This window comes from Micropterus dolomieu, linkage group LG21 (genome assembly GCF_021292245.1).
Source record: "Micropterus dolomieu isolate WLL.071019.BEF.003 ecotype Adirondacks linkage group LG21, ASM2129224v1, whole genome shotgun sequence".
NCBI classification, from domain to species: Eukaryota; Metazoa; Chordata; class Actinopteri; order Centrarchiformes; family Centrarchidae; genus Micropterus; species Micropterus dolomieu.
In genome coordinates, this window is record NC_060170.1 from 7,696,202 (window position 1) to 7,719,988 (window position 23,787).

Consider the following 23,787-nt stretch of genomic DNA (forward strand, 5'->3'; position numbering starts at 1 on the left):
ATGTGGCACAGCAGGTGTGGTCATAATCAGTATTATAATCCATAGTCTAAAATCTATTGTTGTTGTGTGCAGGTTCAATTCAGCATGTGTCCTGCTGGGTTTAGAGTTCCTGCATCTCAATAAAATCATATATCGGTAAGTCACCCCAGCCAAAGTGATGTCATGTCATTGTACAGGTACTGAAGCGTCAGGTATAATTACATGTTCTGTTTGTTTTACAGAGATCTGAAGCTGGACAACCTGTTAATGGATGCAGATGGATTTGTAAAAATCACAGACTTTGGACTTTGTAAAGAAGGTGAATTGATTTAGCACAGGATCTACACATCACCTAACTCTTCTACTTTACCCACCAAACACACCTGCTACTACTTATTTGTGGCTTATTTACACCAGATTTACAGAAAGTCTCTAGAAAATCCCAGTGAAAATAGGTGCAATCTATGTATGGACGCAATCGATCTTGTGTTGATTTCAGCCCGTTGATCTTTGGGCACCTGAGTCTGAACGAGTGGCAGCATGCATTGCTGTTTTCCAGAGTCAAAAATGGTCAAATCCTAAACATAGTGGCTTTATTTACTCCTATTTGATCAATCTTGATTTAAACCTTACGCAGAACTCTTCTTAAGTCTTTTGTCACAACACCTGTAACAGAGCTGTCACTGTTTTGGCAGGGATGGGTCATGGAGATCGGACCTCGACTTTCTGTGGCACTCCTGAGTTCCTGGCTCCTGAGGTCCTGACAGACGACAACTACACCCGAGCGGTGGACTGGTGGGGGATGGGTGTTCTCATCTACGAGATGCTTGTGGGAGAGGTTGTTTACACGTATTCAATTCTCTGTGTTCCCCCTCTCCTCAGTTCCACCAGCATTTGTAACTCCGTGTCTATATTCAAAGCTTTGAATGACATGGTGTTCACATTTGACCGCAGAGTGTAATTGTAGATTTAGCTATTAGTAAGTCCAGAGTTTTATTGCTAACTTAGCACCTGTCTTCCCTGCAACTAGTCTCCATTCCCTGGTGAGGATGAGGAGGAGGTGTTCGACAGCATTGTCAATGATGATGTGCAGTATCCGGAGTCTCTTCCTCTGGGTGCTGTCTCCATCATCCAGAAGGTAAATGCCTCTTATGTGTTGCTCTTCCAGTCCCACTTAACTCTGAGGCCATATTTTTTTTAATTAAAAAAGGCCTAGTTTGGTATTTGTCAACCTGGAACCCTTGTTCCCACATTTTTGTGTCTATGTGAGTAATAGGGGCAACATTTTTTAAAATCCAGTGTTGAGCAAGCGCCAAACAGTGAAACTGGGCTGCAAAGTACAAGGACGAATACGTCTACTAAAGTGCTTGTTTTTGCCACTGCCAGGCTCTTTGAAAGGGTAAGATCCTTTGTGTTTAACCAGAAACTGTTGCTATATCTCTCTTATTAAAGTCACCACACTCCATTGACAAACACAGTAATTTTACCTTGCAGAACGCAGCAGTTACTGGTCTACCGCTGCCTCAGTCGGTTAGTTTGTTTGTGTTACATTGGTATTTTTGTCACAATTACACAAACAAACTAACCGATCAAGGCAGCGGTAGACCAGAGAGATTAAATTATTGTTTTTGTCAAGAGAGTCTGGTGGTTTTGGCGTGAGTGATATAGCGACTGTTTGTGGTTAAACAAAAAGGATCTTTCTCTTTAAAAAAGGTGTGTCTCTGTAGGGATCATTTCTGCAGTGTTGTTACAGCGCAGCCTCTTTTCCGCGCTCGCTCAATACTAGACCAGGTTGCAAAATCAAGGTATCAAGTTAATTTATTTATTATTTACAAGACATGGTTGTACAATTAAATGAAATACTGTAGTCCCCTCCAGCCACATGTATATAACTAATTATTAAGTTTATATTAGAATTTGGTATCCTGGCATAATGTAAAAAGTAGCAACAAGATAGTGAAGATGATGTGGTTTTCATCTTCACATAAAAAGTCTGACATTTGGGAAACAGTGTCCACTTTGACTGTGTTTGAGCACCAAGCATCATCGATGTAAACACTCTTGCTGGAGTCTTGTGCTTTGTCAGCTCTGCACACAGTCTGCCCGGCAGTGCTGGATCTGGTTATGGCTTAGCCTGTTAAATCAAAATCCAACAGACATCATTCAATGATATGATATTTCAGCAATAAAGCTGAAAAAATAAGATTAATAAGATTTTTAAAAAAGTGTAGCAAAGTTTGAAGGAGCTACCAATTGCTGCATCTACATGAGCCACTGTTGCCATAGCATTTAAATACCGAACTTACACTTTAAGATCTTTATGCCTAGTTTTATACCCATTTTCCATTAATTCATTATGGCATAATTTGGTATATTTAAACATAAATGTTTATGGCTGAAAAGGTCAGATGTTGAGACAGATCCTGTTAAAAAAAGGCTGTAACAATCAGACAAAATGGGACTGTGATATCTGGTATTACTACATTTTTCACACTGTAGCTTTTTATGCACTAAGATATGATTCTCATTATTACAATAGAGAAACATTTACAGTCAATTAGGGATCTGGCTGTTAATGGAGTTTCTGCAATATCTTTATAGTATATTGATTGATAATTGACATTATTGTAAACTGATGAAAACTGATAAATGTTGAAAAACTCTCTTGATCCTTCATCTAGCTGTTGAAGAAGAATCCTCTGAAAAGGCTTGGAGGTGGAGAGAGGGATGCACATGAGGTCAAAGGAGAGAAATTCTTTGAGGTAAATCACTTTCTTTAACAGTACATACTCTAAATAAAGCTTAGGGTTTGCTACTAAACTTCTAAACCTCTTTGATGCTCTGCAGACATTTTGTGTGTTTGTTAAAATCCATGTCCACCACGTCTGATTCAGCCTAATGAGATATTGATTTGTATGGATTAATATGCACTGGCTGAACCTGCCAAGACACATCCAAGCTGTGATAAGCACTTCGGGTTATTCCACAGCATTTAATATTGATTCAGTATGAAATGATAACTTCATTGTTCACTTTGTGGAACCTTGTCTTTCAGACCATCGACTGGGAAGCCCTGCTGGCCAAGAAAGTCAAACCGCCGTTCCTGCCGGCAATCAAAGAGTCAATGGATGTCAGCAACTTTGACAGCGAGTTCACTAGACTCCAGCCAATCCTGTCGCCTCCCTCCAAGCCCTTCAGCCTCTCTGCGGAGCAGCAGGAAGCCTTCGCAGACTTTGATTTCTGCGCCTTGCATGGATAAAAGATGAGCTGAAAAGACCAGGGTGGGAAATCACTACCAGACAAATGCATCTGTTTTTGTTGCTGGGAAGTTTGTCCACTTAAGAGGTTACCTTGGCAGGTACACTACCATTATCATTTACGTATAATCAACTCCCTTATTGGCTAGTAAAATAAGTCAAGTTACCAGCTACTTTATTTTATTATTTTAGTTTTTTTGGACAAAAACATTTAAGCTGTGAGTTAACATTGATAGGACTTTTTAAAACTTTAGTCTTTGGTTTAGTACTGTATTAGTTGATTCATTTTATTTTTTATCAATTCATCCGTCAATTGGCATAAAATTGGTCTGTGACGTCCTTTGTAGTACAGATACTAAACATTTGCTTATTACAACCACAAATGTTTGCTTCATAGCATTTACATGAATACTATGCCAATAAGCACTTTTTTAACTTGTAATGGCCTTTGTTTGTCATAACTTTTAACAGTTTATAGACAAAATTGATTAATCAAAAAAAATAGATAGACTAAAAGAATAATTCAGCATTTTGGGAAATAGACTTGTTAGCTTTCTTGCTGAGGGTGAAATGAGAGGCTTGATACATCATCCAGATGCTGCTACCCTCAGCAGCTGGCTAACCTAGAATAGCTAGCAAACTGGAAACAGCGGCAAAAAGCTAGCCTGGCTCTGTCCAAAGGTAACAAAATCCACCTACCAGCCACTCAGCCCCGCTAGCTGTTTCCCTGTTTCCAGTCTTTGTGCTAAGCTAAGGTAATTGACCGCTGCCCGTAGCTTCATATTTACCGTACAGACATGAGTGATACCAATATTTATTTAACATATATTTAATATAACATTAACATTAACATTACTTAACATTTAGGTATTTGCTATTGCTATTAACACTTCAAGCCCCTATATGATCACTTTATCTCTGGTGCAGTAAAAGCCTCACTTGATTACCCTTTACAGAAAGTTTCCCACCTTGGTCTTGATGGTACTACCAATAGACGAATACCTTGGATATATCTACAGCTCAATCATTTCCAAACAGGACGCTACATACGATCCCATGGCTGATTTCGCGGACTGTTCTCACCATCATCAAGTCAACAGCCAGTCGTCAATCAGATAACCAGGCAGCATCTTTTTTTGTTTTTAACCGAGCAAAGAAAGCGATTGTAGCCCTTTATATTCTCTGTGGAGAGTCAAGTTGGTTCTGACTGTTCCAGCAGTAATACAACTCTGCTATAAGAGTTTATTTATAAGATTTGGTCAGGTGAAATGTTGTACAAGTAGATGAAACAAAAGTGATAGAGGCAAATACAGGATGCTTGAAGAGTTTAACATCATCACCTCGTCCTTACACGTTATTCCTCTTGATAGTTTCCTTCCAATACTCCAACACTTGATAATTTGCTGTGTACCTGTCAAATTCAGGGGGTTTAAAAACTAATTTTCAAATTACAGTAGCCATGCAAGACATTTCATAAAGCTGTGATACTGTTGTAAAAGACTGTCAAGAGAGGTCTGTCATTTTTTAGGGTTGAAGTTTAAGGAACATCCTGCTTTTCAGTGTTACATGTCAGTCCAGTGTTCCTCCGGTTGAAGTCATAATTCCAGCGACTTTTCTTCTTGCTAAATTACATGATTTTGAAGATTTTGCATCTGATACACCAGTAGTTAAAGCAGCAACTGCCTGGACTCTGAATGCCTGTAAGCTGCCTTATGTTTCCTATATAAAATGATGATTGTCATACCTCTCTGAAAGTTAACATGTAGCCTAATGCTGACTCATATTGTGTAGCAGTGTTGGCTGCCTCAGTTTCTGGTGCTTCAGTCACAAACAGGGCATAATTATGTAATGTGGTAAGAAGAAATGTCTCAAGAATCATGACAACACAATATCACATAGGAAAACAACAATGACACAAAGAGGGAAGTAGATTTGCCACAGCCAACAACACTGACTGAAAGACACTTTGTGGAATTTTTTACTTAACAACACTACAAAAGGTTCAAATCAAATTAGCATTTACTGCAGAGCTATTGTATTATTATTTTGGTAACGCTGAATAATACGCTGCAGATCAGCAGATATATCGGTATCAGCACGCACATCAGCCAGCAAGTAAAATATGTACAACAAATTCATGAGGTGTTTAAAAAAAAACTGTTATCAGTTTTTTAAAATCAAAATATCAGTCTCAATAATTCAGGATTGGTCGGGCTATTACAGTCTCTATTCCAAAACGTTTACAATGGCAGCTTAGTTAACCAACTCACCAAACTAGCTAGGTTGTTACTCGGCTACGCTGTCTCCTTTAGCTGCTGATGTTAATATGCTAACGCTAACCTCTACTAGTGTCCTGCTAATAAATTTCAAGTTTATTATTCCAACAATGGTAAATGTAAAATTTTAAGGACTATTTTGTAGAAACATTTGACAAAACATAAAGCATAAAAACATTTCTCATCAAGACAGTGATGGAAAGCAAATCAGACATCACAGTTTGCTAGGTAAATAATGTATTAGCTAAACATGTATAAGCAATGAAATGATAGGTTCTTGGTCATCAACACATAAATTAACTTCATTTACCTATTTCCTTTTTTAAAAAAACATTGCCTTTGTAATAAACCAATGTCATTCTTGAAACTAATAACCAGCCGTAGCCTCTTCAAGCATCCTGTGTATTGGAGACAGATTCAGTTCGCTTTGTGGCCTTTGCTTATTATATTTATTTAGGATATTTATCCCTCAGAGGTACAGTATTTGCTGCCGTTTCTATGCATCACTGTGACAGGCTTCGCCCACTGCCTTGACCAAACAAAAGAAACAAAGCTAACCCAGTTTCTGGTTAAAAGCCTTTTTTAAAAGATGTTCAATCCAACATGGAAATGTTTTGTGTATTTGTCTAGTCATTCCCTCATAGCAAAGACGTGCGCATTCACACATCAGTCTCCTCCTGAGCAACTGTTTTCTGTTACAACAGTAGAAGTGCATGGCACCATGGTGAACTAGGCACTAGAAATCCTGTAATTGCTAGCAGTATAAAAGAAGCCATAGAGAATCTAATATAGCCATAATATTAAGGAAATATCTGTATTTTGAATTTAGCAAATCATATTCTGTGATACTGAGCTCTAATGATGTCAGTGCAATAACAGAAGGGGAAGAAGAGGAGCGGCAGGGACGAAGCTTGAAGATGCATGCCCTGATTTTGTTGAAGTGGACCCATTTTTGATATTTTCAAACTCACAGCTGAGTTCAAAAACATCAGCACTACTGGAGAGCTGGGGGATCTATTGGGCCCTATATAAAAATTAGACAGGGGAATTTAAAGAGTAACTTAACACTAAATCAACTTAGAATTAGTATTTTTAGTATTTAGTAATATGTATATTTTATTATACTATTAATCGATCAAGTCCCAATCTTTAGTGTCCATGACAGTAAGTCTGTCATCTAGACTAAAAAATAGGTGATAATGTCTTGTATAAAGATGTAAAAGAAAATAAAAGTTAATATTATTGTACTCTTGTGCCCCAGAGAACAAGGCAACTTCACATTCACCCAATCAAGATATACCGTATACAGACAGAAATCTTTTGGAGAGTTCTGCAGTTTGGAGAGTTCTGTTTCATTAATCCTGACTGCCAAAAACGCTGGAAACCCGGGTATTACATATCGTCTCAGGCCGTCATCTAGAAGGCATAGACCATAGTTATGTGTGTAATTCTTGTTTATAGTTGGAATTTGAAAAGAGATTGAGACTGTAAAACAGTGGCTGAAGTGCATCTGTATGGAAGTGAATATATGTGACAAAAAAACTGAGTGAGCACAAAACAAAAAAATCAGGTTTGAGTGGCCAATCCCTCATTTCTGTGTCTGTGGTCAGTGTAAACTTCAGCTGAATGTGCCCATATCCTTTTTAGGGTCATGACTTATTAAGACAATTTCTCTGTCATGATGACTTAGAAATGTGTGACTTTGCGAGCATATGAAACATACCTTTAATAATTTAATATAAACTAACTTTGATTTTTAAAATAATGCAAATATTGCTAAGTCTCATATGTCACTGCCACAGGGTTTTGTTTTGAAAGTGGATGGAGGTGTCTAACAGTGTGACGCTTCCGGGTCAAATCAAATACATTAGTTTGAGTTTCCGCTACTGCAACAAAAAATAAATAAAAGGTCAAATCTTACTTTCCCCATAGACCAACATTATAAAAGAGACTTTTGATTGGACAGCTCAAGCTGCAAAGGTAAATCTCACTGTAAGTCTGTGGGCCAAGCAGGAACAAAGGGGCAGGGCCAGTAGGAGAAACGGTAATGAACATGTGCAGTGGGCTGCACAACGTGGAAGCTAGAAAACCTTTTTGTTAACTGAGTGGGTCTTAGTATCTCTTTACTCTAATACATCCATGGTTCCATCCATCCATTCATCGTCAACTGCTTATCCTGCGTACAGGATCGCGGGGGGCTGCAGCCAATCCCAGCTGACATCAGGCGAAAGGCAGGGTACACCCTGGACAGGTCACCAGTCCATCGCAGATCTTTCAGGCTCAAAACATCTTAGTCACTTGTGCACAAAACTGACTGTGCTCGTATAAATCTGTGCTCACGTGCTCTCAAATGTTGTCTTGCAGGAATTTTAGGTCTCACTCAGTTCTTTTGTCATTTATTGACCTCCATATGTAGAGGTAGTAATTATGTCATACGTGTAGGAGGCGCCTTCGAGCTGTAACGGGGTGTTAAGTTGCTCTTTAAATAGGACCACTGTCCTGAAACCGAAAGGTCCTGAAAGGCCAGTATGTCCATTCATGGCCAAGTGTCCTGCTAAAGTGTCCCTGTGCAATACTGAACCCTCCACCAGATAAGATTGTCAGCTTAGTCAGTCAACTCTAACAGAACCAGCCGGTGTTGATTTAGCTGCTGTAGCACTTTAAGTTTATGCTGCTAAATATTATGTGTTACTTATGTGTCAGTACTGTATTTATGTATGTGAAGCATCCTGACTAGGAATGTCAGTCTGTACGGATGTACTCTATAACAACATGCATATCATCAGTGTTTTAATGTACTCTTGTTGTCAATAAATACAAACTGAACAAATGCAAATTGCTAAATATTTTCTCTGCATGTAAAGATCTACTGGTTAATTAAATTTTAACAGTAAAATTAGTTTACAAGGTACAAGACATTATTTGCAACATACATAAAGGCAATTAGTGTTATATTGTTGGGTCACCACTCTCACAAGGCAACAACAGAAACACAAGTGAAAGTGGTGACCAGACCTGAGGAAAAACTGTTTCAATCAGACTGAGTGGATTTCTTCTTTCTTTCAACAAAACAGACAGAAAATATTGGGGGATTTTTGCATTTCTGTGATTGTGGACACAGCAAACGCTAGGTAACTCCCAAGTTCTCAATCTTGTTGCCTGGAGTGCACTGAATCAGTGAGTCATTTTCAAGACATACTGTAGTCAGAAAGGGTCTGTAGTAACAATAAAAAGCACAAAACAACCCCCACATTCTTCCCTGACCAAAGTTTAACTAAATATTCAGGAATTGTCTGCAAACAGTGAAGGAAGGGGAAGTTACGGTCCACCAGCCAGATGCTAGTTGTGAGTTTATAGCTATGCTAGCGGCTCTGTAAGGCTGCAATGTGCTTTCAGCTAAATGCTAAAGTTAGCGTGCTAACATCCTCGCGAAAATAATGCTAACATGCTGATATTAAGCATGTATAATATTTAAATTCGTATCCATTTCAGTTTAGTGTATAAGAATAGTATAATTTGCTAATTAGCATTGAAACCACAGTACAGCTGAGGCTAATGAGAATGGGGTCGCAGCTCTGTATGTGCACTGAACTGACACTAACTGGGCAAGGGAGTGAGTAATATATTTCTCATTTTGTAGGTAAGGTGTATTAAAGAGAAAACACTCCTTTTTTGGAGTCCATGCATCAGTTAGAAGTGCAGACTCTGAAAATCCTACACCAAAGTCCTTAGGAATCATCACCAGTAAACAGACAGTGGCATCACTGCTAGAGTGGTTCAAATGTTTTTTTGTTGTACAAAAATGTGCTAGCAGTAAAAGTTAGCAAAATGAGGTATCATATTTTTTTATCTGTATCAAAATCAGGTACAACAGTGTTGAAAAATTAGTCAGCTATAACCAGGTGAATGCAGGTTATTTGCTTAATGTCTGGTTGTATGTCTGCTCGACCAGCTTGCAACAGATAGTTAAGTAACATGTTATGGTCCAATTCAGTTTTACGTTCTACCCAGAAGGGAAATAATTGAAATCTGCTTTTAAGGTTGTGAAATGATTTTCTTTCCCTGAATGCGGTGTCTAGGCTTCAGTGTAAATGGTGACGTGCTGTCAAGTTTGAGGTCAGACCGAGTTTGGGTTGTTTCTGTAGTACATTTGCTCCCACATCACTGTCCTGCAGATGCAGAAGAAATCCCACAGGTTGCAGAAGAGTCCGCGGTCAAAAGGGTTCTGCTCGTCTCCGCAGTTCTTTAGGTACGAAATCCTGTGACGTGACATGAACTCCCAGGTGGTGCAGTTGATGGAGACCAGGTACAGGTGGCAGCCCAGCAGCACCACCACCACCACCGAGAAAACACCAACAACACCCAGCGCTGCCAACAGGAACCCATTTGCTCTAAACCACAGCTCCCACGTGACGATGGGTGAAATACCAGACCTGAAAGACACACACTAGTGTTAAAGAGAAATACAACCAATGGTGGTCTTCATTGTCAGTGGTGCTCTCTGCCCAGAACAATGCCCGACAGGCTGAGTGTCCTGCCAAGCTATGTACAACCCCTAGCAAGTATCATCATAGACATCACTCACCACATGTTAAGGTTTAGGTTATAGATGGTATCTATTATACTTTTTGGTCCTGAGGATTTAACACTCATGACTCATGACAGGGTTGATCACATTCATATATTATTTAGATTTGATTTTTGGACATGAGAAGCAGGTCTGTTAATCCTAGCAAATGATGCAGAATTTGTCTGCAATATATGGGCAAAAAGAGATCAATGAATGAATTCCTAGCACTTAATCTCATAGGTTGGGTTAAACATCAAGTGAAGGACACGGCTGTACTAATATTAAGTACTGTTAGACTGAAAACAACAAGAGGTCATAGAACAGGGAAGAAAACATTCTGAAGACAAACTCTGTTTATTATCGACTAATTTACCAGAAAAAGAGGGCAAAGATCAGAGATAAGTCTGAAACAATTAAAGTAATGTTATGGTTTTTTTAATGCTTTCCTCTTCTGTTAATCATCTCGAAACTCCTCGAATTCTTGTGGCTCCTTGCGGTGGCCCCAATCACTTGACCATAACATCTTATACAGTATGTTCATAATATTGGTCTGTCTTCCTTTTCCCAGCTGCAACAGCACCCATGTGCTTGCCTCTCTTCACTGGCTTCCGGAAATGATTTTTTAAATTAAATGTTTTTAAGGGCTGATGTCTTCTTACATCTCTGACCTTTTCAACCCTCAAATCTTCTCCAGGTCTTTGATGTTTTATGAAAGCTGTTGCAGTCTAGACTGAAACAAGAGGCAGATCAACCCTTTGCTGTTGTAGTCCCTAAATTATGAAACAGCCACCCTCTTGATATTAAAGAGCGCTCCAACAATTGAACGTTTAAATATATAAATACCTGTTTTGCTCTATTCGTATACTTATTGCAGATTTTTAACTGTGCCTTGAAAAGTGTGCAGCACTTTGGTCAACTTGTGTAGCTTTTTTTAATACATAGTTTGACTTAACTTTATTTGGGAAGAGTTCGTACTTTGCCTTTCATGTCTGCCATTTTGTTCAAATGCATCGAAGAGTTATCTGGCTCTGTCTTAAGCAGAGATTGGTCTACCAATTTACTACTATTCTAAAGTGTTACCTAATTCAGCCTACTATTGTAGAGATAAACCTGCAGAGCAGAGTTCACTGTCACTATGTGATAATATTTCACTGAGTCATTATTAGACAGCAAACTGAAGCTGCAACTATTCAACCAGATAAGGACAGTTATCTTAAACAGAAGGAGACCAGCGTTCACCAAACGTACAGAGCGATGTGAAGGGCCCACAGCAGAGCGAGTAGCTGCACCAGCAGGTAGATGATGAACCAGCGGTGGTTCCTTTCTCCCACACAGTTCTCAATCCATGGGCAGTGGTGGTCGAAGCGCCGAACGCAGCATTTACATGTCTGACAATGCTTCGCTCTCATTGGCTGCTGCTTGGAAGAAAGAGAGAGAGAGAAGTGCTATTTACATTTACATTTACTCATTTGGCAGACGCTTTTATTCAAAGCGGCGTACATTTGAGGAACAACATACAAGCATCAACAGAGGATCAAATACAGATCTATAGCTGACAATACATACTAGTAAGAGCTCATAGTACATATCACATCAATGGGGTAAATACCTAGGGAAGAAAATAAGAGTTAAAAAAGTGCAATCAATACAAGATCATTGTAAGGGGGATAGACGAAGAAGAGCACAGGAAGTGCATGTTAGAGGTTAGGAGTTAGAGGTGTTATAAGAGGAAGTGTTCTCGGAAGAGATGAGTCTTCAAGAGCTTCTTGAAGTTAGAGAGGGACGCCCCTGCTCTGATGGCGTGTGGTAGTTCGTTCCACCATCGTGGTGTCACAGATGAGAACAGCCGGGACTGGGATTGCTTTGTGTGTAGGGATGGCAGAGCCAAGCGGCGTTCGTTGGAGGAGCGTAGTGGCCGAGAAGGAATGTAAACATGTATTATGGAGTTTAGGTAGATGGGTGCAGACCCAGTAGTCACTCTGTATGCAAGCATTAGTGACTTGAATTTGATTCTGGAGGCCACGGGGAGCCAGTGGAGGTCACTGAGTAATGGAGTGACATGAGTTCTTTTGGGCTGATCAAAAACCAGACGCGCTGCTGCGTTCTGAACCATTTGTAAGGGTTTCACCGCTCAAGCTGGAAGACCTGCTAACTAGGGAAACTACCAATGTTAGCTGTATAGCATACTGGGTAATGCCACAATACCACACAGAATGCAATGTGATCATGAAGCAGGTATTAAACCTGCTTCATGATCACACCGGTCAATGTCTTAAAGGAAGCTGGAATACCAGTAGGGAATAGAATGACATATTATTATATTTTTTCAGCGTTTTTTTTCACTAGTTCCCTGCATATAGCAATAGTATAGTTCCTAATGACATAATTAAGTAAATTAAAGCAACCTGGTACCAGATAAGCAGCAGATAATTGTATGGGTGGATTAACCAATTAAATTATTAATTCATTTAAATTCATTTTTATCATTATGACACAATGAATTCCTAGTTACTGTAGAGTTCAGTAATGATGATGGTGCAGACTGAAACTCCACATAGAGATTGAACAGCTGCCTGCAGCAAAATCCAGTGTCACCACAGTACGGCTTTTAGTTTATAGGTGTGTACCTGCAGCTCACAATCAAGACAAAACATTTAATACTTTTCTACATCACATTTAAGACATTTAAATACATTATATGGCCTTTTTTCAAAAGCACTGATCTGTATCATCAGGGTGACAAAAAGTTCCACCACAGTGAACATGTCTGATTGTAATTTTGCCAAGTGTTTTAGACACAACAAGGAGAAAAAGGAAATCTGTGTTTGAGTTGAAAAGGAAACAGAATATACAAATATGTGACTATACAGACTTGCTCAGAGAGCATACAACTTGTGATGAAACCTGTACCTGTAGCAGGCAGTATCCACAGCGCCGCAGCCGAGGGGTTGAAGTCTCAGGAATCATCAACTCCATTTCCTCATTTGAACCCTGAACGCCCTGCGCAACACAGACTGATGTGGGTCAAACACACACACACCATCCCATTTACTAAAAACCATCACCACTGACCATTTTCTATGGTATAGTTTAGGTTTCTAGATTAATTCCTACCCTGTAAGCACCTATTGGTTATCATACATTTCAAAACTTCCACAGACTTTAAAATATGTGATAGTGTGACAACATGTTCCATCACAGTGAACATACAAAGTGATAATATAAGCTGGTGGAAAGCTCCGGCATTTGAGGTCTGAGAGTCAGCTGTTTGAACAGTAACCATCTTGGAGCAATAAATGCTCAAAAATACACACAGTTTTCATGACACATGTGTCTGCTTGGCTTTTGTGGTGCGGGTTTTGTTAGTCAGTCTCACCTGGACAGTGTCAGTGAGAACAAAGCCAGGGTCCATTAAAGAAACAGCAAAGTATAGCACCACTGACAGCACGACCAGGAGGAAGAACAGAACCGGCAGCAACAGCTCTCCTCGCTCCTCACACTGCCGCAAATCTGCACATTCACACACACACACAAACACATAAGATAGCTAAACTAGCCAAATATGTTTTAAAACCGAGACAATGAATAATATTGTGGATATGACTTTAGGTGCTTCTATATAATATAAAATCTGACCAACAGTTACTTAGTAACGGTCAGATAAGCTCAGAAAATTGTATTTACTTTAATACAGACTTGCAGAACCAGGAAAAGACAACATTAAAGCTGTATCATCATCACAATATTACAATAACCAAACACCAGGATGATTATGCTATCTCATATGATGATATTAAAGAGGCCCTCCACTAGGGCTGGGCGATATGGCCAAAAATGTTATCACGATAAAAACATTTCTTACCATTCGATATTGATAATTATCACGATAAATGTCAAATCATTAATTCTTTCAAGTTTAAAGGCTGATTTTTGCTCCTGAGTGAAAGTCAGATGGTTACTTGGGGTTTTAAACTTCTCTTTATGGTCAGAACAAACACTTGATGTCAAACAGTGGATCACTTAAAAAATCTGAGGGAGAACATTCAAAATGATTGTGATAAAATCTTTTTCCAACAAATATGATTTGTAAATAATTTTTCAGTCCCTTTTCCTAAACAAATTAAATATCTTAATAGAAAAAGTAAGTGCTAACTCGTTTGTGATTCAAATGATTTAAATAAAAGAAATATTTACTATATTATAATATAATTATAATAATATATATTATAATATAATTATAATATAATATTAATATATTATCTTGAACATTGAACAAAATGATATTAGAATAATTATTGTTTTATTGCCCAGCCCTCCACCGATGCCTGTGAAAACAGTTTCTTCTGTGGTTCCGCACAGAGTTTTCTAGTATCTTCTATATCTTGGTCTCTGCTGCTACGATCCTATTTTCATGTCTGTCCCACCTTTATGGAAGTGCAATGCTAAATCTCTGGAGTACCCCTTTCATTTCAATTTCCACCTCAAGCACACACATTTCCTTGGTGTTGGCTTGTGTCTGTTCCTTTATGTAACCAGGTGAAAGTCTCACAAAGATATTTTTCCAAGTGAGATCAAGCCAAGCAGGCGGCTTAAAAACATGATTACATCAATAAATACATTTCAAACAACACGGAGCATAAATATAATCCAGCATTCAGGACTATCCAGATAGTTATGGAACCTGGAGCTGGAACAGCCCTATCTCTAAATACTCTGTTTATCATTGTCCTGTCCTGTCTAACTGTTCGAGGAACAATGTGATCTGTTGTCAGGGCTTTCAGATAGTGTAATCTCCCTCCACTGAACCAGAATACAACCTGTCACAGTTTGAACAAACTTACCGGTGTTGTGCAGGCACAATATGAGGGTTATAACCCAGGTCAGCAGGGTGTGTGCGGCCCGAACCAGAAACCCGGTCCTAAACATGTTCTTCCCCATTTTAATCTATTTCACTCACCGCTGCTAAGCAGCTAGCTCACGTTAAGTATTTACAGAGACGTTAGCTAATTTTACTACATACCTACGGTGGTTATCCGTACGACAGTTAGGTTGAATACATTCTGACTATGCTAGGAAATAAATGTGAAATTTATAAAACAATACTGTAGCTAACTACAGTCTTAAATGCGCATTATATCCAATTTATTTTCTGGTTATCGCCGCAGCTTCCGTGTTTTGATACGGGAGTCTGCGTAGGACAAACTATTGTGTGAACTGAACCCTGTGCTAAAAGTCAAACGACTTATAATAACAGTAATCCTAAATCAGATAACGTTATATAACAACACTGTTTACTGTTCAGTGTCTAATCCCATCCTGTTAGTATCTGCTGTTTTTCGTTTTGCATTAAATGTAGGCCTATAATCTCCACAATGTAAGAATGTAAAAACATTCTCAATGTCACTAAATAATCATGCAAATTTACTGAAATATGAAAACATGCACAAACTAAACCACACTGTTTAATAAGTCAGCTATTTTTGTGATTTATTTGTATGTACAGAGAGCTAGTCTGTCTTTTATCTCTGTCCAGAGGGAGAAAGCTTCTAGGAACAGCTGATTAGCTGAAAGAGATATTGTTCTCCAGCAAAGTAATGTTTCACTTGTTTCTTCACTGTATGTGAAGGTTAGCCAAAAAAACACGTCTCTGCTATTTCTGCCACCACCCAGTCCAGTGGAGGTGTATTAGAACAAAAGTGTCCCCAAAGAATAATTCACAGAACACACTGTCAAAACGTTTTATTAGAAAGGAATTGATACCAGAGAAATAATCCCCATCAAATGTTCTCTAATGTTTTATGAATAATGGAGAAAGGCTTTTGAAAATACAAAATTATTCCAATCTAAAGTATCTTGTTACTTGAAGTTGGCTATTGGCACAGTGGATAAGACACACACACCTTTGGTGTGGGGGACCTGGGTTTGATTCCCATTACGATCCGCAAATGTGTCCTTCAGCACACACAACCCCTAGTTGCTGTGCAGTGGCTTGCAACCTCTGACATCTATAGCAACAGTAAGTCACTTTGGATAAAATGTGTCAGCTAAATAACTAAATTACAATATTTTCAGCCCTGTCAAAAACAAATAACAAAATACTTGTAAGTAATTGAAATACGTATTTAAAATACAAGTAACAGAATTGCTGCCCACCGCTGAATGCAGACATGTCAAATCTGCATGGCTCAACATCACTAATGGAGGTAGAAAAAAAAATGGTGCTTTTTGCTATTTGGGTGATCTCAGTTTGTTAAATGCAGCTCTAACAATAAACCTTGATTACAACTAATTTCTTCCTGTTCATGTCATATGGGATGAAGGGTAGAAATGGAAAAGAGATTACACCAAACTGTCCGAGAAGCATCCATATTTGTTTGGTTTGGTCAGGGCGAATACTGAGTGGGACATTATTTTCTATTTATGCTTCTTCACATGCAGTGCTTTTTTTTTTTTATATATATATATATATATATATATATATTCATGTTTGTTATGCAACAAAACAAAAAATCTTGTATGTGAAAACATGATTTTGAGCTCTAGCAATTCCAACTTGGATGTCGGCATGCGACCTATAGTGTGGATAGTGTAACAATCAGCAGAGTATAAATGAGAAAACAATTTGTGCCTTCCTTAAATACCAATTAGTTACAGATACATTTATCACAGATGAAAATACTGCACAATATTAAAAAGCCCCGAACTAACGCTACTTCTTCCTTGGTCACATGCAATGGCACTTTGACCTGTATGTTGGGAAAATAATGCGCATGAAAATCATATTTCCAAATTTTCTGTCACTTCTCACCAGCTGATTTCACTGATTAGTTCCTTTGTCCCTGAATATGTAAGAAGCTGCTGTAGTTTGTGGTTGAAGTGACACTGATGTGTTGAATTGGACAAATTACAGTGCTTAAATCTGCTCAATTCTGTACAAAGGGAAGACAGACTCCATAATTACAAGAATTTGTATTTATTTGCATCAAAATGGTCCATTAAAACAATACTAAAACTTATTCTTTTGAAAAGAATTAAATCTTAATACCTGAATTGAAACGACATTTATTCAGAGACCCTTCCAGCATTGATTAAAGTGCATTACGTCACTCCTCTTTTTCGAGTATATATGTTGTGTAAAGAAAAAACAAAACATGTGCTCTTCTGCAAATTAAACAATCTGCTCTTAAACCTGAGGTGAACATTAAGACATGTATACATAATCTGAAGCTATTTGCACAAACATTTCAGTTGCTCAAACAGCAGCAGTGACTCATGAGTGTGAACTCCAACCCCTTTTTCAGCATTTCACCAGACAACTACATTTAGTGTTTGATAGCCACATGATAAGGCTGTTGCCTGGTGTTCGCTAAAAATCACACATTTGGCTCTACAGACAGAAAACATGCAACATTATACCTCCTGTCTTCTAGACAATAAAATAAATACATGATGGATGGAAATAAATACACTAGTGTCATTCAGACAATCCTAATCATTCATTCAGGACAGGGGTGAAAAGCCATCAAACTCGCATGTGCAAAATCCTCTCATTTAGGAACACAATTATTTATTCCTACAGGCAGAACTGTTAAACAATAAAACTTAAGAGCTTATTAATGCTTTATCTGCCATGTAAAAACTATCTGAGAGTTTTTAGTAGTTACGCCACACGAGTGCTAGCGATGCATCTTCAACTGACTGATCAAAGCTTTAAATGTCAAAACATGGAGAAAAAACAAAACAAAAACACCTTGACTCTTGCTCAGGCACCAAAACACAAATGGCAGGAAGAGCACAAACATTTGGTCCTCGATTTAGAATCACTTACATTCCTCATGTTACTCGGCAACTTATTTAAAATATAAATAGCAGCAGTCCCGACAACCTGAGCTCACAGAGTCCATATCCTCCACCTTGGCTTTCCCAACTTTCAGTGTCCTTTCATCAGCTGACATTCACAGAATGAGACGACTACACGAACCCTCAGAGGGGCCAAAAGGTCCCTGGGATTCTCTAGCATGACCACTGGGAGACAGGGGTAGTGGTGTTTGGGTGGGAGGGGGTGAGGGTCACTTCACGCTCTGAAGTAACTGGACAATGAGAGGGGGTGTTTCAGCGTGATGTCACGCCCAGGTGTGTCTTCAGGTGCTCGTACACCACGTAGCTAATGCTGACAGCGGGGATGACTTTGAGGAAGTTGGGGGCCAGGCCTCTGTAGAGCCCAGTCGGGCCCTCGTTCTGCAAGATCTGCTTGAAGAGTCCCGTCATTGTCACCTGCTGGCTGCCGCCTGTCGCAGCTGCAAAGATTAAAAAAAAATAACAGGTTGCCACTTAGATGATGGAATGGTTATGAGCTGCATGTTTGACCATAAATGTATCAGGTCAGTATCTGCCTTTTTATTGGCCAATACAAATGACTGAATCATGTCATCCACCTCTGATACCACAGTTATGAGGTATCCTCCCTTACCACAGGAACATAATAGGCGTGGCCCTTTAAGGAGCTGCTACTTCTTTAATAAACTTTTTAAATTCTACATTTCAAGTAAGTGTGTACTACCACCACAATTTTCTGTAGTATGAAGACACGAAATATCTAGGCAATAAATTGCATAGTCAGCAATGTGAGTATTTTTTCAAATATGCATTAGTTTTGTTGAAGCACAGTATTTTAGGAGTAGAGGCCTCACCTTGGGCTTGCATGCGGGTGCGGACCAGAGCCAGAGGGTAACTGGCGAGCTGACCACAGGTGCTGGACACGGTGCCGCAAGCCAGCAGGACGAACATGCCGGGGTCTGTGCTGTTGCTGCCGTACTGCTGCAGGTAGCTGTTCTTCAGTGTCTGAGGGGGGAAAGTATGAGATGAGAAGGAGCAAATTCTACTATTATCCTAGGTTTGTGTATGCGGCTGTCATTTTTCTCAGTGTTATGTCATTTGGTCAGATTCTGTTATGAAACTCGTGAGTTTTGTGCCAGTGTTTTTTTTTTTTTTTTTTATTTGCTTGAACACTTGTAACTCAGTGTGAGAAGTAAAAAACTGTAAGTCTGGTGAATTTGCAGGTGAAGAGGTTAAACATAGAGTCACAATAAGTAAGCTATGTGTTGAGTTTATTAGCAGGGTGATACAATACAAACTGTATGCATTCTTTAACCATTAAGGTTAAAGAATGCAAGAAAACCGTTGGTGTGTGTAGTAGTGACTGCTCACCTCATACACTGCCAGGTCGATGCCCGCATAGGGGATGATGCCCAACATGTTGGGGACGTAGCCTTTATAAAATGCGCCAAGTCCTTCTTTCCTGAAAATCTGCTTGGCACAGTCTGAGATACCAGAGTACTGGCCAGTCTTCCTCAGAGCAAGACGAGTTTTCAGGACCTGGGGAAAGATTAAGCAAAGAAAATGTCAGTTTCATTTAACTGTAATAGTCTTGAGGAAACCTCAATACAGTAATCTAGTGCCTTTTTATTTTTAGGATAGATCCAGTTAAACTGATAAATCACCTCCATGGGGTAGATTGTGCTCTGGGCGATCACTCCAGCCAGAGATCCGGCAACAAATCGCTCCAAGATGGTCAGAGTCTTGTTATCGCTACCGATTAAACGTTTAATCTGGAGAAACCAATTGAGAAAGAAAACACACATTAGTGAACAGATGTCAAAAATATTAAGAGTCATAAGTTATACATTTATAGAGTTAAAATTCAAAAGAAAAAGTTACTGGTCATACCTGCTCATATGCCATGAACTTAAGGGCAGACTCGGGGGCAATTTTGATGATGTTCACACCATTGCCTCGCCATAACGACCTCATACCACCCTCTTTGATCATCTGCGTCAGCCCGGTCATGATGCACATGTTGTTGGTTCGGGATCCATAAACCTGAGAAGGAACACATTATATATAAAAATCAGGGTGATGGAAATAAACTATCCTAAACTTCTGTCTGACAGGGAACCAGCTACAACTTGGAGATCTGACTTTATTTTAATGGCCAGTGAACTAATTAAGATGGCAGTTGAATTTTGGGAGGAACCAAGCACGGTGCCATGTAGGCCAGGATTTCTTTTGACCTAAAAATGAGGCCAACTAGGTCTGTTCAATGAGTTGATAAATACAAACCCAAACACACAGTTCCTAATCAGTGGGGCTCAAAGTCAACAAGATTGTTTCAAAGTCGACTCTCCACCTGGCAACTGACGCAAATCAGAGCCATTGACACAGATCCTCAATCTGAACAGGTAGGCCTTCATCACACGACTGTCAGGTTTACGCAGTCGAGGGTGTGATGACCCTGTGTGAGCAGTCATTGGTCGGCAGTGTGGCCTGGCTTTCACACACAGACTCCGGCCCCCATCTCTTACACACCGTCTATTAAACATTAACTTGTTTATGGTCATTAGATAACTCACTCTTGAGCAATTTCTTCAAAGTCTCTTAACTGATTTTGCCATATGTGGTTACGAAAGAAAACTGTGGCCTCAAGGACATGCTCATTCACATTTTCTTATTCAAAATGTATTTTTGGAGTTTAAATCTCAGGGAGGTTTCAGCATAATGTACATTATGTCATGGTAGCTAATCAAAACAGCTGAGAACTGGGTCATTTCACCTACAAGCAGATGATCATACTCTCCTAGAACAAATAGTAAGATAAGAGTTTCCACAATGTCCCCGACACACTCTGTCCAGTTTCCATATCCCCCAAGGTCTGGAAACTTGGACACACTTTCCCCAGTTCAGTGCCATAAAAGCTTGATTTGGTCGTGTTACCTGCATCATGACTTTGAGCCGGTCCAGCGGCGCAGTGCACGTCCGTGAAACCGCTCCAGCTCCTCCACCTGCAACCAGGTGCCTCCACCACATTCCAGTCTGCTTCTCCTCTACAGTGAACTCATCAGGCACCATCAGGTTCTCACCCACATCGAATATCTGCCGGAGAGAGAGAGACATGAAATCATTAGGAATAGAGTAGATATTGAAAATGCTTCCACAAAAACCCAATAACTTTTAGTCGAGGTCAGAAGATGGCCTAGAAGCCTCCCTTCACTTCAGGAGACATGACAAAGAAAATGTTAATGTCATCTGGATGTTTAGTTGAACTTCTGTATTGTTTGTCTTCACTGCCAGCTGCTGTCACTTGAAGTTCCCATTCTTTATCAAACATCAGTTAGTCAGTAAAAGTCTTTTTCTTGTTAGCAGCACATGATTGTGGTTTTATGAGTCAGAGTCCTCTGCCACAGTAAAGGTCAAACTGTCAGTGAAAACCAGGTTCGATTTCACACCTGGATTATCATGAACACACAGTTTTGAAATTTAAGCTATAATTTTAAAACGAGCCTCCACAGGCAAAGGGCAAAGATGCAGGTCCATAACGATGTTTCAAAATGATCTAGGTCAGGAGCAGGAAGCAGACCTGTTCTAACTGGATCGGTCTATCACTGCAGCTTTGGATCTCTGCCATCTCTGGTCCCCTTTAACAGGAGTGTCAATTTCAATAACTAGGTAGGAACTCATAATATCACAAACAGGGAAATTTCAGTTTGTCTCACAAGCTGATTGACAATCTACTTTCTAAATAATTTGAGTTTGCTTTAGATCTCATTCTGACGACAAAATGTTGATCTGATTAAACAGCTCATTTACCGCCCTGTCCTAATTAGACGATATCAACAGCCTCCTCATCACAAATAGCTGGTTCGGTGGACACACTGGTTCTGCACTGGGAGATTAAACTTGTGACCAGACAGAGTTCAAGCATTTTTTCGCAAGCAACTCGTATCTCATCAGCAATTCGGCTGCATTTTGCTTGGCCTCCCAGGAGGGGCAACTCCAGCTCTATTCTTGGTCCTGGTTCAGCCAGTCAGCGTCAAGACAAGGCTGCTAGACTCATTAGGCGGCACAGCATTGAAGAAACTAGGACACCTTAGACCACACTGTATCACCTACAGGAGCTGCGCTGTATTAACTTCAGTCTCCACCTGTGCCGACTCCCTTTTACATAACAGCTAGACAAACTGAAATCCTTCAGACATAATCCTCCCAGAATGGCACCAATTCCTTTCATAGTCTAATAGAGCTTAATTGATGACGCACGGCTTGTTCTGATTGAGCCTTTCGAGAATTTGCTTTTCAAGTGACCCCCCCCCCAGATAGGAGGAAAGTGCAACGCTCTGTGCACTTTGATTAGTTGTTGATCAGCTTGAGCAATACAATCACTGGATGCCCCGATACCATTATCTGACCTAAAAAATTATTATGCAACATCACCTTCTGATACCGACAGTGGCATTTTCTAGCTCTTTCCACATTACTTTATATATTAGTCAAACTATTGATACAGATCTTCCCTGTTTGAGTTCTGGTTGTCAAAGAGCAAGATTGTTACAGTTTAGCACATGTTGCCGTTTTGGGCAGAACTTGTGGTTCCAGAGCAGACTGGTGAACTAACCGTGGAGTGTTTCCAGTAGAGGATAATCTCAGGAATGTTCTCAGTCTTCTCCACCATGGGGTAGTTGCTCCAGTCTTTACTGCTGATAGTTATCATTCCGTTTTTATCCATGCTTTATTAAAAAGAAAGGAAAAAAAAAAAAAAAAGATTAGTGAAACTAAGATAGAGCTCCTTAATTCAACAGTCCAACATTGCAGTGGATGAGATGGTTGAATGAAATTACCTCTTAAGGGCTTTCTCCGCCTGCTGCGGGGAAATATGCACACCGAGGTCCTGAAGAGACTGCATGAACTCTTTGGGATCGACATGGCCTTAAAAGGAAAAAGACAAGGTGTAAGAAATAGTATCTCATACTGTAATTGTGAACTACAGACACAAAGTGAAAGATGAATCAAGCGAGCAGTAGCATATCTGCAAACAAAACCGGGGCAGCGCCTCATACCTGCATTCTTCCTGTCGAGGCTTTTCACCACGAGCTTCAGATCTTTCTCACAGTCTTGTAGATAATGAACAAACTCCTCAAAGTCCAGCTGTCCACCAGAGTCATTTTCTTCCCTTTTGGGGGTTTTCTGCAAGGAAAAAACAAAAGAAAAAGAACCCACACAATGAGACATGGTTCTCTTATTTAAGTCAGATAAGAGGACAGCATAGAGTTTGAATAATGAGGGTTGTTCAGGGACTAAGAATTACATTTTATTATCAAAGATGCAAATACAATGTGGTATTACACTGTTTTATATAGCTTCAGAGAGAAACCACAGCAGCAGCAACCTTTCAGTGGTATGCAGATGAGTCATATGCGCTGACATATTAAACAATTTGACAGTGCTCAGGAAATATGCACAACAAGTTCTGAAATGTACTGTATGCCAGTCCCGCAGCACTGAATATGACAGGAGAAAAAAGGTACACCGGATTCCGTTTCATGACCACGCAGCCTTATCACCCATTTGCCAAGCCGCAGTGCTCTTGGATGTCTTGAATGACATCTGTTCCTCCAGGACAGGGTAATTAGGTAGTAACACCGTGGTCTATCTTTGACTTCAACTGCAGGTCGACCCGCCAACTGTTTTAATCCAGTCTAAACTCAAACCACCCGAGCTAAAACGAGACGAGGACACCGGCAATCCTCCAGCCTGCTGGCCAGTGCCGATACCTGACCCGCTCACAGTACAGTCATATGACGGTCACACAGTAACGACTCATGCAGGACATTCTGATCTCTCCTGCAGCTCACAAGTGTGACTTATAGCATGG

General features: G+C 39.7%; 3 protein-coding genes across 4 annotated transcripts in view; 1 reads left to right on the plus strand and 2 right to left on the minus strand.

Moving 5' to 3' along the window:
- LOC123960948 (serine/threonine-protein kinase N2-like) overlaps positions 1–8,348 on the plus strand; it is a 27,065-nt gene extending 18,717 nt beyond the window's left edge. The window contains exons 15-20 of the mRNA XM_046036005.1: positions 73–135; positions 222–298; positions 675–817; positions 1,010–1,117; positions 2,661–2,741; positions 3,035–8,348. Coding sequence (XP_045891961.1) covers positions 73–135; positions 222–298; positions 675–817; positions 1,010–1,117; positions 2,661–2,741; positions 3,035–3,238 — 676 coding nt within the window. The 3' untranslated portion in view covers positions 3,239–8,348. The remainder of the gene's footprint in view (positions 1–72; positions 136–221; positions 299–674; positions 818–1,009; positions 1,118–2,660; positions 2,742–3,034) is intronic.
- zdhhc12a (zinc finger DHHC-type palmitoyltransferase 12a) lies at positions 8,290–15,268 on the minus strand. The gene is made up of 5 exons (XM_046036002.1): positions 14,924–15,268; positions 13,459–13,592; positions 12,993–13,082; positions 11,331–11,497; positions 8,290–9,945 (listed from the first exon to the last, which is right to left on the minus strand). Exons 1-5 carry the CDS (start codon positions 15,018–15,020, stop codon positions 9,630–9,632), a joined length of 804 nt encoding a protein of 267 aa, XP_045891958.1. The 5' UTR covers positions 15,021–15,268; the 3' UTR covers positions 8,290–9,629.
- Positions 15,269–17,039: 1,771 nt separating this feature from the next.
- Positions 17,040–23,787, minus strand: part of slc25a25a (solute carrier family 25 member 25a) — a 9,295-nt gene continuing 2,547 nt past the window's right edge. Inside the window, exons 1-10 of one of the 2 annotated variants that reach the window (XM_046035624.1) lie at positions 23,443–23,500; positions 22,973–23,099; positions 22,754–22,841; positions 22,531–22,642; positions 20,853–21,011; positions 19,809–19,961; positions 19,583–19,690; positions 19,290–19,457; positions 18,773–18,923; positions 17,040–18,379 (exon numbers count right to left, since the gene is read on the minus strand). In XM_046035624.1, coding sequence (XP_045891580.1) covers positions 18,195–18,379; positions 18,773–18,923; positions 19,290–19,457; positions 19,583–19,690; positions 19,809–19,961; positions 20,853–21,011; positions 22,531–22,642; positions 22,754–22,841; positions 22,973–23,099; positions 23,443–23,457 — 1,266 coding nt within the window. In that variant the 5' untranslated portion in view covers positions 23,458–23,500 and the 3' untranslated portion in view covers positions 17,040–18,194. Of the gene's footprint in view, positions 18,380–18,772; positions 18,924–19,289; positions 19,458–19,582; positions 19,691–19,808; positions 19,962–20,852; positions 21,012–22,530; positions 22,643–22,753; positions 22,842–22,972; positions 23,100–23,442; positions 23,501–23,787 lie in introns of those variants that run through there. The other variant, XM_046035623.1, reaches the window with a different exon arrangement.